General features: G+C 39.5%; 2 protein-coding genes and 1 long non-coding RNA gene across 3 annotated transcripts; all 3 read right to left on the bottom strand.

Annotated features, from left to right (window-relative positions):
- Nucleotides 1-1,523: 1,523 nt before the first annotated feature.
- On the bottom strand, nucleotides 1,524-5,023 carry LOC124349521 (glucose dehydrogenase [FAD, quinone]-like). The gene is made up of 6 exons (XM_046800199.1): nucleotides 4,627-5,023; nucleotides 3,806-4,041; nucleotides 3,397-3,716; nucleotides 2,951-3,330; nucleotides 2,164-2,880; nucleotides 1,524-2,093 (listed from the first exon to the last, which is right to left on the bottom strand). The coding sequence occupies exons 1-6, from the start codon at nucleotides 4,753-4,755 to the stop codon at nucleotides 1,902-1,904; spliced, it is 1,974 nt and encodes a 657-aa protein (XP_046656155.1). The 5' UTR covers nucleotides 4,756-5,023; the 3' UTR covers nucleotides 1,524-1,901.
- Nucleotides 5,024-6,361: 1,338 nt separating this feature from the next.
- LOC124348534 lies at nucleotides 6,362-10,275 on the bottom strand. The gene is made up of 4 exons (XM_046798765.1): nucleotides 10,131-10,275; nucleotides 9,835-10,072; nucleotides 9,435-9,760; nucleotides 6,362-7,389 (listed from the first exon to the last, which is right to left on the bottom strand). Exons 1-4 carry the CDS (start codon nucleotides 10,273-10,275, stop codon nucleotides 6,590-6,592), a joined length of 1,509 nt encoding a protein of 502 aa, XP_046654721.1. The 3' UTR covers nucleotides 6,362-6,589.
- A 303-nt stretch (nucleotides 10,276-10,578) lies between these two features.
- Nucleotides 10,579-11,390, bottom strand: LOC124350304. Its single transcript, XR_006920705.1, has 3 exons — nucleotides 11,292-11,390; nucleotides 10,825-11,128; nucleotides 10,579-10,730 (listed from the first exon to the last, which is right to left on the bottom strand). It is a non-coding gene; the product is annotated as an uncharacterized LOC124350304 (long non-coding RNA).
- Nucleotides 11,391-15,159: the final 3,769 nt, after the last annotated feature.

Below are 15,159 nucleotides of genomic sequence, written 5' to 3'. Positions count from 1 at the left end.
CTCTAAACTGGTTTTTGAAAGACATGTTGTTTATCAAACTTCACATGACAAAGGCCTTTTGTAATGCTGCAGAAAGTGTATATACCCCGCAGTTATTACGCAGAATTCAACAATGCAGCTCGTAGTATATAAGGGTTTTGTGGTGAAGTTTATAGACGCTATATACTATATATACACACAGGTGGCTTAGTACAATGTTGGAATTTCTCAATTGAAACATTTTCCGAGCTGCTAGTCCAAACGAAATGAATCGATTTTTAAAAAGTGACGCACTCCGCAAATCTCAGAATGTTCGCACACCACGTATGTACGCGGCTGTCGAATAGTTTTGAAAAGTTGAGATTCGGCGGCAAAACTTTAATAAGCTCCTTATTCCGAATGTTTTATGAATTACATACTTTTCAACTAGTATATTAAGTAACTAAAACTTAGTAGTAAAAGTGTCAAGAATTTGTTTCGCGAGAATGTTATATATAAATCCTCACGAAGGTTCAGTCGAGTGGCATAAGCTACTTAACGGTTTCAACCAAAAATCGAATTACAGGATTAAACGAGGGATTAAATTCAGTCTCATCATTTAATTTCATGGCCTTAAAATTATCTCATTAGCCTAGCACGTGTAAATGGAAGTGGATGTAATTTTATCCTCTGATGGGGTTTCCTTTAAGTCTGTTGGAACTAAATGTTGTTGAAAACTCGCTGTTGTAGAAATGGAATTGGCGAGTCCGGGCGAATCGGAATGCGGAACGAATAGACTGTGACTGCTGTTGAAAAAATCCATCTGACATGTACCTAAAGCCGCTTATCTAACGTCAAAGGTAACCAGCAGCACATGAAATTGTAAGATTGTCTATTGAAGAGTCCGTTATAAAATCTGAAAGGGGTATTCGTTTATATTTAGAAATAAAAAACGCAATATTTCAAATTATTTCAACAGAATTAGTTATTCGTCTATAAGGGCTACCTGATGGCCTGCGGTATCTCTGCAAAAAAAAAGAACCGTGACTCTCGGTTAATTGGAAACCAGTGACTGCTGATTTGTTCATTTGATTACGAAATGTTTTGAACTGAAAGAAGCGGACGAGAGGGCTTGTTTGGACTTGTTTTCTTTTCTTCTCCGAATATAAATCGGACGTGCTTTTCAGCACGTATTAACGTCGTCCGTTCAAAGTTTGACCAACCATATATTCAAATTATTTCTATTTCTGGATGGATGTATAATCAGGAAATAACCATGACGAGGGTCATGCGGGAGAAATTTTGAAATCCACGGATGAAGAAAATTGACCCATAAACATTTTCGTTTCTGGACAGTGTCCAATAAAGTGTAGTGAACAAGACCTGAAACTCTGCTGAAAGTGTCCAGATAAAAAAAAAAATGGTCGTCAGCACTAAAACAGGAACTTTAGCAGTGTGACCTTCCCATCCAAACTTGTCCACATCAGTACGCAGCACAAAGTCTTCCGGCATTTCAACCTGATCAAATCCCATACACAGAAGAAAAGTCAAAATTCAACACCAAATTTAGCTTGACAAAATTTTATAGGCATATAAAATTATTTAGTGCGACATTTGATAAATAAATATAGTTTCAATTATAGTTGATCGATTTGATCTTGTCCTTTTATTTAGGGCAAGGGCGAAAGAATAAAAATCGATCGAGTTAGAATCAGCAAACTTTTTTTCAGATTTCAGTCAATTTTTCATTAGTATACCGATTGAAATCATATAAAATAGTATACTGCATGCATTTACATATTCATCAGGATCAGTGAAGCGGAATTCGAACGCCGATGACCCACATCAGCAAGTTTCTCGTCATCCCGACAGCATAGAAATATACAACAAAGTTTATTTTCAATAAATAATTGAGAATTTGACATGACGGATGAGCTAGGAATTCAACTCAATGAATCGGACTGTGTGGAAAATGTCAGAGTTTCTTTTTCCAACAACTTTTTCTTCTTCCGGGCACTGAATTTGTTGACATCAATTGGTAGTGAGCCGTTGAGCTGCTGGGAAACCGTATCGTCGCTCTTTTGCACAAGCCAATCTTCTTTGATCAAGTCAGACGCTTTCTCTCCAATCATTATCTATACCAGCAATAAATAAATATATTTAAAGGCTATATAGTATTTTCAAAATGTTTGTTTAGTTTGTTACCGCTGGAGCGTTGGTATTTCCGGATACGACATTAGGCATGATGGAACAGTCGACCACCCGCAATCCTTTGATTCCGTAGACTCTCAATCGAGCATCGACGACGGCTGATGGATCCCCAGTCTTGCCCATCTTGCAAGTTCCAGCCGGATGATAAATGGTCGAAGAATAGTGGCGGATGAAACAGCCCCAATAGGCGTCCGTCCACGGAGTGTGGCTTTTACATCCGGGGAAGATTTTGTTGTAAAATCTCGTCCCCATTTTCTGGAAGGCGTTGGTTTTGCTCAGCGCCAAGGCGATTTTAGTGCCCTCGATGAGAACGTTGAGGTCCTGTTCATTGCTGAAATACTGCGGATCGATAAGCGGAGCCGCGTACGGATCGTTGGAGGCCAGCCGGATAGTTCCCGTCGATTGCGGGCGTAATAACATGGGGATCAATTGCCAGACGTCCTTGTTCTCCAGCGGCTGGTAATACTCTTCCCAAATATCATCCCTGACACCGTGATTATAGCGGATGACATTTCCGCCGTCGGACGGCGGTGCTCCGGCGACAAAGTGAAATTCAATGTCGGGAAAATCGCCGGCCGCATCGGCGTACCTTGTGTTGACCCAAGCCAGGCCCTCGCATCCGCCCAGCGACGACAAAGGCCCCGATTTATTGATGGTCCAATTAAGTAGCGTCGGAAACGTGAAATAACGGAAATCCAGGAAACCGAAAGGCTGGACAAAAATATTCCGCATATAAGTCGACATTTTATATCATTCATTTCACTATATTACAGAGACTTACCTTGTCGATAGTAAACACCATGCCACCCAGGGCGATGTGATCCTGAAGATTATCTCCCACTGGCAGATCAGCCATCAACGGAATGCCCAGCGTTTTGAGGTGATCCGCAGGGCCGACTCCGCTCAGCATCAATATTTGAGGGCTGTTGACCGATCCGGCCGACAAGATAATCTCCTTGTTGGCTTTCACTTCGTAAACTCGCCCCTTCTTTTCGAAACGGACGGCGGTGGCCTGTTTGGTGTTCGGGTCGATGACGATCTTGTGGACATGCGAATGTTTCGAAATGAAGAAATTCCGCCGGTTGCGGACCGGGCGGATGAAAGCTTTGCTCGTCGAGCATCTCGATCCTCGTCGGACTGTCGCTTGAGCTTTCATGAAACCTTTGATTCCCATAATAATGAATCTTTAATTGTATAATTAAATTTTATAGTTGGAACATGTAGTACCTGTCTGTATTTCTGCATTGCCGTCGTTGTTTTCGTAACCCATTTCGACGCCACCTTCGATGAAAGCGTTGAGCATTGGCGTAGTGTACGACGGCTCCTGGACGGTCAGATAGCCACCCGTTCCGTGATATTTCTTGTTGGCGGCAATGTAAGGATTCCGGTTGTCTTCCGACTTGATGAAATAAGGCAGAACTTCGTCGTAGGACCATCCGGGATTATCCACAGCCCAGGAGTCGTAGTCTCGTTTGTTTCCTCTGACGTACAACATGTAATTTAGGACGGACGATCCACCCAGGATTTTCCCTCTCGGCCAGTTGCACCTGTATAACAAGAAGGGGTTTAATGTCATTTTATTTTATCAATAGATTTAATTGTTTTGTTGTTTTTTCTCTGTGTGATTTTAATTTACTTGTTGTCGTTGAAAGCCAGACAGGCTCCCGATTGAGTCACCGTTCTGTACTGCCAGTCGATGTCGGTGCGCTGGAGAAACTGGACGGCGCCTGGGATGTCGGAGAAGAAGGTTTCGTCTCCGCCCGCTTCCAGTATCAACACTCTCCAGTTGGATATCTCCGAAAGCCTGTTGGCCACAACAGCACCAGCCGAACCGGCACCGATGATGATGAAATCGTATTCCGTCTTGAACACCTGCGCACGGTGGATGATCAAAATAACTCTCGGCGTGAGCACAATCGACCCAATAGTAACACGGAACACCGTGAATAACCGTTACAACTTATAAGATAGCTTCAATAATTTACATTTGATAACGAAGTCTTAACTTTTTTTACCTCTATAATTGAAAGCGCATAATTATATCTTCTACATGAACGCCTTCCCAACAGGTAAATGAGTTAAATACAGAAAGGAAAAAAACCGTATACGTGATGAGGAATGAGGTTGAATATTTAGCTGCAGGACCTGCAAATGTACACATCAGATTTTTTTTTTTTGTCTTCCCTCCCTTGATCTAACGCTGCTGGAAGTGAGCCAAATATTTTACTCAAAATCAAGTCTCACCCCTGGGAGGTAAAAAAGAAAAGAAGAAGGTCGATAGCAAAAATTAACGGGATTTTTTTACTTTGAAATTCAAATGAGAATAACCAGTTTTTTTTTTGGTCTTGTTGCAGCAGCAGCTGGGTTTTGCTTAATATAATAACCATGTCGAATGAATCGGTATCGTGCGCGCAAAAATGCAAAAATGAACATGAAACATCACAGACATGTACGTACCTTTGTGTCTTTGACTGGTCCTTCCGGGTCGTTGTGTTCAAACGTGCTGTAAAACAGGTAATAGAGGAGGAACGAAGGTAACGAAGCCCACAGACTTAGAGGCCCGAAAATTTGCGCTAAAGTTATCATGGCGAAATTATTTTTGATTCCGGACAAATGTGTCTATTGTAGTATAATTCCTTCTTTCAAAGTTGTCCGCCGTTTGCTTTCTGATTTTTGAATCATTGGCGCGAAATGTTGGCGGTTCGAATATTCAAATCCAATCGATTGTTGGTTCTAGTCACTCATCGACACCACGGATGCACTGACACATAAAAGAGTTTGTGTTGAACAACTGAATAGAAACTGGATACGTCCACTCTGTCTGACTGGCAACCAGCAACTGCAACTGGCCATCACAGACGATGACCTTTTATATCAAATCAAAACTTTTGTGTTGTAGTGATGAGGGGGGTTTCCAGTTACTTGTTTTCGTTGGAAAAAGAGGTGGAAACATGGGATGAATGGAGGCGTTTCTTAGCTGCTGTTTCTGCTGGAAGAACCAGATTGCTGAAATGACTGGCTGGAATCAATCTTGTTTTATATCTTCCGTCGACTGCTATAGAGTTGCTTTTTTTTTTCCTTTCACAGACAGAGCTGTGCAGCTCGAAAGGTCTAAATAAAACAGGCAATTCAAAAGGTAAAACCCTACAGGTTAAAGTATTCATGGGGTGGATCAAGCGGTTTTTGTCGGAGAGGCTAGAAGAATTTCATTTGGCGCTATCGGCGATGCAACGATTTTCATTTTCAATTTGGGCGCTCGAAATTTTCAACTCTGGCAGGTGATATGTCGTGACCAAACGAGTTGGTGCGGTCCGTTGTATAAGAATCAATATGGACGATGTTCGGCTACATTCCAACTGCCTGTATAATTCTGAATGAATTTTTGGTATTAGTCGTCGTCAGAGTCAGACAACGAATGTCGAACAAACTACATGGACATTTGGTCAACTGGAAAAAATTGGAGAAACAAAAGATTTCGACAGACAACTGGTTAAACGCAACTAAGAACCGGAATGAAATTTTTTTTGTTTTTTTTCGAATTTGATAAGAATAAACTCGTCAGGATAATCGAACAAGAAACCGGGTGGATCTGGAATATGCAAGTGACGAACACAAAGAGGAGAAGTGATCATTATCCAATTCCTTTTTAAATATGCTCTTTGAATTGAACGCGTGACCACGCCCTATATATATAGTGATGAAATCAAGTCCTCACATATTTGATGCTGCCCAAACAATTGATTAAAGGCCCATCGTCTCTTATTCTCTATCCACCACACACAACAACAACAACGGGGAGGGTAGGGAGCACTCGGTGCACTATTGAAATTGAAGTTCCGTCTCCACTCTCGAGAATGAAGTTCAGTCAATGGATGCGGGGCCTTATAGACTTCCGACTCCACATCATTTCAGTTGAAATATATAGGTCCAGGGAATGTAATAGAATAGTTTGCTCGAAGCTATAACCAGCAGCCGGTTATTTGGGCATCAATTATCCGTACAAAAAAAATTCATTCAAGTAAAAAAATAACAAACATTCTTTGAGGAATGTGGTAAGGCCGGTAGTACTTTCTGGGCCAGCAGACCAACATATAAGCGTTAATATAATAGCCTGATGTATCATTCTAAATGAATTTTGGCAGTCGATTTATCAGATATTTATTACCTTGATGATGGTAACAACTTCCGAATCGCTGCTGCCGAACATGCTGTGAAATGATTGAGGGTGAAAAACGGACGCCCACATATAGAAATTGGCTGCGAAGCGAAAAAGTTTTGGTTTATTAAATTTTCAAATGGAGTCCTTGTCGGCTAATTGAAAGGTACCCGAGAAGAGTAAAAACGAAATACAAAATATGGATGAATATAAGAATGAATATTAAATCGACAGAGAACAGAGGGCATACCACATGTATTTCGACTAAACATACTTTAAGCAGTAGTCGTTTTTATTGGAGCAATAGTACTTGTCAAAATCAGAATCTTTGTAAAGTATATTGAATTTCCAATTTTCTTTTTTTGCTTGCAAGTGCCATTCGTAAACATTTTCGTGCGTCAAATTATCGCAGCATTTTATACGGATTTCTTCGACACAATTTCGATTCGTCATCAATGCATCTATACCTCGTTTAGTGACGTAATTACAAAATGATAAAATAAAAATTATTACGTTCTTAAATTCGTGGCAGCTTACGGCACTCTGTAAAAATTCGTCGGTAAGCGCATCACAGGAGTTAATGTGAATTTCTTTTAATGCAGGAAAAGACAATAGAAAATGAAGGATTTCGGGCGAAGTATTGTAACCACAATAGAGCCCATCAAGATTCTTCAAAATTAACCGCTTTTCTTCATTATTGAGGTACAGGGCTATCTCGCTCTCAGATAAGACCATAACGCTATCGCAGTGACTTTTAAACCAGAAACGAATTAAATTAGGACAACATTTGAAGACGGTCCAAATATCGATGACAGTAAAAAAAGAAATGTCAAGAGACTCTAAAAAATGTCCAAACTTTCTTAATAGGGGAACCACACCACCCTTGAAAGTGATTTCAAATTCTTGATTTTGCTCTTCAACTTCTGAATAAGGAACTAATCGAAAGGTTTTTAGGTTTTTTAAAGACATCAAGCTTAAAAGATCAGTGTCAGTTAACCCGTTCGTGACACAAATGGCGACACAAGTAAGCGATGGAATGAGCTGCACCACTTGTCCCAGACTACCTTGTAGGTATGTGAAGTCATGTAACAAGAGATGAACATAAGAAAATGAATCCTGCATAAGAACCCTACCCGTCTGAACTATTACTACCACAACTTCAAAGGTATTTTCATGATAAAGATTTTTTAACGCGGTTAGATTGTCTATGGCGAATCGAGTTCCTCGTTTGGTAACACTAGTAGAGAACATAATCAAATGCTGCAGTGTGTTACATAAAGCGTTGGGTTTCAAAAAATTGGAACACAGTAATTGAACTCCTCTATCTGTGATAGACCGACATTGGTAAACATCCAATATCCTGTTAAATCAAAGCAATCAGAAAACGCGATCAGAATTTGTAAAAACACGAGTGAATTTTGCATACCTCAAGTTTTTGCAATGAATCCCTAATTCACGTAAGCAATTGTTCCCCGCTTCAGAAAATCGCAAGATTAAAGAAATCAACTTTTCGAACCGCGGGAAAACAGTCAAGTATCCCTCGCTGTAAACATGAAATCTTGCGAATCTGAGATGTGTGCTTATCAGATATTCAAGAATAAATGCTTCTGGACGATCGATACCGTTTTTGGCATAGGCGATTATGACTTGCTCCAAAAGACTTGAAGCTATCGAGAGAATAACGAAATAATACTTAATTGTAATCAGGATGAGATTTGATGTTATCGAAAACCGATCAAAAACGTCATCTTCTTTATTCAACTTACGCAATTGATGGAAAAGCTTCACTAATTCTCCCATAACACAAATATTCGTCGTTGAATTGGCTGGGGTATCCAAATTAACGATTCTAGTAACAATGTGGGCTACGCTGAGTTGTAAGAGAGAACTTACACTGTTTACTGAAGGCATCTTTTAACTGAAAAATAGCGACAATTTTAAAAAAGATTCGGAGACAACTCGGGACAGCATGTTACACAATGCTGGTCGAGAAGCAAATGACAAGATTGAAATGAGAAAAGACCAAATAAGTTGATCCTTTTTATTTATTTGCACAACCGTTAATCCGTTTCCAATGAAGGAGGAATTAAATGTAGTTATATTCTCTTAGGTATGTTATGGAACTATATGGCGAAGGTTAATGCCCTAAAGCGCAATCAACCCACCCCAGAGAAAAACTCGTAATAACAAAAAGAATTTTGGTAGTCGATAGGCAACTGCAGATCAGAAATTAAGACGAATGTATATAATATGATGCTGGATGAATATAAGAATGAGTATATTAAATCGATAGAGGCATACATGTGTTTTGACTAAACATACTTCAAACAGTCTATTTTATTGGAGCAATAATGCTTGTTTAAATAATATGTTTTGTAATGTATGTTTAAATTCCAATTTAATTTTATTGCTTGCAAGTGCCACTCGTAAACATTTTCGTGCGTCAAATTATCACAGCGTTTTATACGGAGTTTTTCGACACAATTGCGATTCGTCATCAATGCATCTATGCCTCGTTTGGTGACATAATGGCAAAATGATAAATTAAAAATCATTACGTTCTTAAATTCGTTTCTGCTTACGGCACTCTGTAAAACTTCGTCGGTGAGCGCTTCACAGGCAATAATTTCAATTTCTATTAATGCAGGAAAAGAAAATAGAAAATGAAGGATTTCGGGCGAAGTATCGTAACCAAAAACTAGCACAGCAAGATTCTTCAAAATCAACCGCTTTTCTTCATTATTGCGGTACAGGGCTATCTCGCTCTCAGGTAAGACCGTAACGCTATCGCAATGACTTTCAAAAAATAAAAGAATTAAATTAGGACAATATTTAAAGACGGTCCAAATATCGATGACAGTAAAAAAAGAAATGTCAAGAGACTCTAAACAATGTCCAAACTTTCTTAATAGGGGAACCACACCACCCTTGAAAGTGATTTCAAATTCTTGATTTTGTTCTTCAGCTTCTGAAGGATGTTTCAAATGAAATGTTTTTAGGTTTTTTAACGACAACAAGCTTAAAAGATCAGTGTCACTTAACCCCTTCGTGACACAAATGGCGACACCGGTAAGCGATGGAATATGCTGCACCACTTGTCCCAGACTACCTTGTATGTATGGAGTGAAATAGCCTAATGAGAGATGGAATTCAGAAAACGAATCGGAAATTTTCAATAAATTCCGATCCCAACCCGTCTGCATTAATTCTACCAAGACTTCAAAGGTACTTTCGTGATGAAGGTGTTTTAACGCGGTTAGATTTTCAATGGCCAATAGAGCTCCTCGTTTTGTAACACTAGTAAAGTACATCAGCAAATGATGGAGGGTGTTACACAACGCGGAGGGTTTCAAAACAAGATTATCGTATGAATTGAAACACAGTAATTGAACTCCTGTATCTGTGACATACCGACAATCGAAAACATCCAATATCCTGTCCATAATAAAACAATTAGAAAACGAAAGGAATTTATTATTGTATAATGCAGATAAATGGATTTTACATACCTTAAATTTTTGCAATGAATCCCTAATTCACGTAAGCAATTGCTATCCGCTGCAGAATATCGCAAGACTAAAGAAATCAACTTTTCGAACCGGGGGAAAACAGTCAAGTATCCCTCGGTGTAAACATGAAATCTTGCGAATCTGAGATGTTTGCTTATCAGATATTCAAGAATAAATGCTTCTGGACGATCGATACCGTTTTTGGCGTTGAGGATTACTTGCTCCCAAAGACTTGAAGCTATAGAGAGAATAACAAATAAATACCAATATATAATAGAAGATTTTTTCCAACTTACGCAATTGATGGAAAAGGTTCCCTAATTCTCCCATAACACAAATATTCGTCGTTGAATGAGTTTGTAAATCAAAATTTTCAATTCTAGTAACAATGTGGGCTACGCTGAGTTGTAAGAGAGAACTTACACTGTTCACTGAAGGCATCTTTTAACTGAAAAATAGCGACAATTTTAAAAAGATTCGGAGACAACTCGGGACAGCATGTTACACAATGCTGGTCGAGAAGCAAATGACAAGATTGAAATGAGAAATTCCTGAAATAAGTTGATCATTTTTATTTATTTGCACAACCGTTAATCCGTTTCCAATGAAGGAGGAATTAAATGTAGTTATATTCCCGCAGGTATGTTATGGCGAAGGTTAATAATTCCCTAGAGCGCAAACCATCCCAGCGCAAAACTCGTAACGAATATACCAATGGAAGACAAAAACAACAAAAAGTCAATATTCCATTTGTAATTCTTGTATTTTTTAATTAACTCAGACTTCAGGTGAAAAACAAGTAAAAATCATTTGAACGAAAAATTGATTTGTCTCTGAATGAGCTGCATTCCTTATTGATGGGACGATGGCCTCCTCATTTTTACTCTCTCCTTAATCTGGAAAAAAAAATGAAAAATACGACTATCAGGTTAAATTACAAACAATTATAAGGCTGAAAACAATTCAATTTGAAAAGATGTGCTGGCTTACCATGCCAGGTTCACGATGCCGTCAATTGTTACTTGTTAGTTCCCAATGACATCTCAGCTAAGGCCAGATCTAGATTCGGCTGTTGAGGCGGAGATGACGGTGGTTCCAATTCAGCAATCGGTGGGATTGAAACTATGAGATGAGAGAATGCTTGTCGGATAATAGCCGCTGCTTTGATTAAAGAAGAAGCCGCTGTGTGCAGTTCATTGGCAGCTTGGTTCATACTATCCGCCATCTCATGGTTGGAAAGAGGCATCTCCTCCCGGTCTTCTGTTTGTTGGGAAGCCATGGCGTACGTAAGGATCTGAAAAAAAGATGATACAAAAAATGACTATATTAACGAAACAGTTTTTATTTTAAATTTAAAAAATAAATATACACAATCAACGTTATACATCAAAATCAAAAAATCAAATGTACTTAATAATTTGGAAAATATGAATAATAATGGGGCCTATAAGAATTACCCTATCTCTTAAATTTAATTGCTAATTGCATGAGACACTGATAATGATAATCTGTAGTCGTACTCAGTAGTCGACGGACAGTGATGAACTGATGTCTGTCATTGCGCGTTTTACATCTGACATCAATGTCGTCGACAAAGAAAACGAAAAAAAGGGTTACACCAAATGCTATGTTGCGTAATATCAGACTGAAACTAAATTTTGCATATTCCAACTTGTTGAAAATGCAATGCTGTAACACCCCACCCCCCTCCCAAAAAATAAATGCAAGTATAAGGCCCGATAATAGTCCATATCATTCCAATAGAAATAGGCCCAGGGTTATATAATAGAACAATTTGCTCGAGGCTATTAGCAGCCGGTTATTTGGACATCAATTATCTTTTTTTTTATAATCATTCAAGTAGAAAATAACAATTTTTCCTTGAAGAATGTGGTAGTAACGGTAGTAGGCTACTTTCTGGGCCAGACAGCATAAAAATATAAACGATTTAGTAATACCTGTTGGGTGTACGTGGTGGTTGTCACGTAGCAACGGGTATAACATCCAAACAGGTTTGTTTTTTTCTCCGCGGTAAAAAAAAACTATTTAAATTTAAAACTATAGAAATATAAAGTCGGCCAATTTTATAACAGGAGCGCATAGCGTATATTAGAGACGGCGAGAGAGCGCACCTTATTAGAAATCAATTTGTGCCGGCCGTCTATAGTTTATATATTCTAAAAGTCTATTTTAAATCAATTAGCCGGGCAAACTCTAATATCCAGCAGCAACACATTCCGTGCTGGGCCACATGTGAAATAGGCCCGGCTCTGATAATATGCGCGCCTCCCCCCAGCACTACTAGAACTTTGATAAAGCCGCGTTGGATGGATGAAGTTTCCACGTCATTTCACCCGACAAGATGAGACAACATTCCGGCCCACCGGATGTCTGCCGGATCGTTAGATCTACTAGACCCGCTATCCAGATAGTCTCCATGAAAAAAGGCCAGCACAGCAGCGCTGTATATGTCTATACCTTTCATCTAAATATTAAACCGGAATTAATTTCGTTTGCATCACCGCATACCATGAGAAGGGGGTGGCGCTTCCATCAGCAGGTCGCCCGGAATTGCGAAAGGGATCCATCAAACAAAACCGGATACTCGTCCTGCTGCTATAAAATCACCCGAGTATAAAAAGGCAACGTCGTACGTGATGTATACTATTACACACACACATTGGCGAAATATTTCGACTTGCATTTGATCCAGCCAGCCGGATGCGTTCAGACAGCGTTTCTATTACCTGCTATATCCGCTCCGGGCTCTTGTGTGTGTGGAGAAAAAAAGTATAAGTTCACGGGTATACGGGTGTGTATACCATAGAAAAATCGATAACGTCATGTTTGCAGATGAGGGGGGAAGAAAAGAGCGACAACCTGTTTATATAATACTTTTTTCGTGCCCAGCACAGCTATAGCGACGGACGGAAACGAAATGACCGAGACGCTTGCCAGATCGTTTTTGGGGTTTTTTCTTCCATTACGATTTTGTCAACGTCAAACATTGGACGGGATAAAAAGGTGGGAGTCAGCCCGTCGTGTTAAGGAAATGAACCGATCCAACACGCACGCGACATTCAATCATTTTCCCTGCTGCACATGAGAATATCCAATCGGCTTTTTGGAGTGCCCGCTGCATAGATTTTATAAGAGCAGATGGTCAGAACAACAAGAGAGAGAGATCAACTGGGATTATATAATCACACCAATAATCGATAACAACGGCCAGAAGGTCAGACATGTAAAATAATAATACGTTGTCACTTGACGCTCTTTGTGTGCGGATGGGACTCGTCCGAGCTGATGAAATGGAAGGGAAAAACCAGCGACGATGGATAGCTCCTCCTTTCATCCCCTTAACTCTGCTTAGACACTCTCGTGCGTGTGTTCATATATTTTCACTGGCGGGACTATATACCCGCCATCTTATAATAGAGAATGGCACAGCACCCGAAACTTTCTCTCTCTCTCTGCCAGTGTTTGAAAGCAAATTGAGGCTTCCGCCTCACGTTTTATATGATCCCCCACCCCTTTCCATATTATTCCGTCGTGTTCCCGGGGAGTCCCTTTTTATTCCTCGGTCCCCACACACACAGCGACCAATCCGCGCCGCGGATCGATCGATCGATTCCGGCGAACGCCGTTGTTGAATGCAAAACCAAGCTCCTATCTATACATCTACATCCTCTGCAGATAGATTCGCTATCCTCTCCAGCAGCTATCAAATGTTGGATCGTATAGAGAGGATATGGCGACATTGAGAACTTGAACGAAAGTTTGGCCACTTGCCCAGCACCCCCCAAAATAAAGTGGTGTAACGACATGTTACAAATAAAAAAAGGGGCAAATGTGATTTATTTAAGTCATATCATATCCTCTCTCGACGACTGTTGGATCGTCAAAAAACATTTTGGAAGGATTCCCAGTAGGTCGATGACATTTACATAATTTAACAAAATAATAATAATATAGTAGACGCACACATCACACAGCTGCTGCTGCTGTGTGTAGGTATGTGAAAAGATATATAATGATAACAACGATCCAATTAGTCAGGTATATCGTCTTATTTGCCTTTGTTATGCGTGTGATATCAAACACACACAAGTTTCTGTCTATCATTTTCTACCTTTCGGCTATTACAAATTGGATCGCTTCGCATCGCTGCTGTGTGTGTAATCATATAACAGCAAACATAACATCCCACACACTTTCTTATTTTCACACAAACTTTCTCCATGCTGAATGTGTGGAAAAATGTAGATATTATGATTATTATTGGGTTCCCGAAAAAAAGAATCCTATATCGATTGATATATGTTTCTCTTGTTTTAATCAATTTCCTGTACGGAAGCTTCCCCGAGGGAGAAACATTATATTCGCTAAACACACATTTATCATTTACTAAATAATATAAAACAATAAAATGGTTTTCTTTTTTTTTCTTTTCCAGGATCGATCCTTTTTTCTTTCTTTAGCTGCTATAAGGTCATCAATTTGATGCTTTGACAATTCAATATCCTACCGATTTATTATTTATTTATTTTTTAAAAATTCGTTCCCTATTGACATTTTTCGATCCCGGCGAGCAGACGCGTGAGAGTTCCTTTTGTGAAAAGAAAAAGTTTGACGTCGCTGTCACACGCTCTTCAAATCAATCGTGAATGGGGGTCGAGTGTGTGTCGGATCGAATAAACGGTACGAAAAAAAGTCGTCAAGTGTTTCGTGAATAGTGAATGCGTGTTGTACGATGAGATCACACGAGTTTGCCGTTTGTTGAATAGATCAACCGGGGAGAGAGAAAGAAAAAGTTTTTCGTGTGTCAAACGATCCCGCTACTTTTGTCGTGTCCTATACTATATACAATATCCCGTCTGATATCCAATCCCGTGAACCCCGAGCTCACAAGTACAAGTGGCAATCTTATGTTGGTTCATCGTAAATTTATCAGGCCATATATCTAATAAACGAAAAGAATTATTGACAACTTTCTTAGTTCTTGTTTTATTCGATCGAAGTGTGTATTGATTTCCTATCGATATTTATGCCATCTGCCGGAATTTAATTTCAAATTTTCGCGGGGTATTTCCGAGAAAAACACACACACCGAAACGATGATGAAGATTTGATTAGAGTTAAATTATTATTTATATTTAACGATGGGCAGTTATTATTATTTGGGGGGAACCGTTGGGATTTGTGTGTGTGTGTTCCGCGTTGGCTGGATTATTTCGGGAGCAGATACACGATCGATGATAATCCGATTGGAAATGATGACGACATAACCGATATAGGCCACAGCCACACACACAAACACAGAAA

This window comes from Daphnia pulicaria, chromosome 7 (genome assembly GCF_021234035.1).
Source record: "Daphnia pulicaria isolate SC F1-1A chromosome 7, SC_F0-13Bv2, whole genome shotgun sequence".
Taxonomy (NCBI): Eukaryota; Metazoa; Arthropoda; class Branchiopoda; order Diplostraca; family Daphniidae; genus Daphnia; species Daphnia pulicaria.
The sequence above is the reverse complement of the archived record's forward strand: the minus strand, read 5'-3'. Positions and strand labels throughout refer to the sequence as shown.

Coding starts and splice junctions, on each gene's coding strand:
- LOC124349521 (XM_046800199.1), bottom strand. CDS start 4,755: ATGATAACTTTAGCGCAAATTTTCGGGCCTCTAAGTCTGTGGGCTTCG. Junction 3,331..3,396: donor CAATGCAGAAATACAGACAG/GTACTACATGTT, acceptor TGGGAATCAAAG/GTTTCATGAAAGCTCAAGCG. Junction 2,094..2,163: donor GAAATACCAACGCTCCAGCG/GTAACAAACTAA, acceptor TTGCTGGTATAG/ATAATGATTGGAGAGAAAGC.
- LOC124348534 (XM_046798765.1), bottom strand. CDS start 10,275: ATGCCTTCAGTGAACAGTGTAAGTTCTCTCTTACAACTCAGCGTAGCC. Junction 10,073..10,130: donor GAACCTTTTCCATCAATTGC/GTAAGTTGGAAA, acceptor TTCTCTCTATAG/CTTCAAGTCTTTGGGAGCAA. Junction 7,390..9,434: donor TTTCACTCCATACATACAAG/GTAGTCTGGGAC, acceptor CATACCTACAAG/GTAGTCTGGGACAAGTGGTG.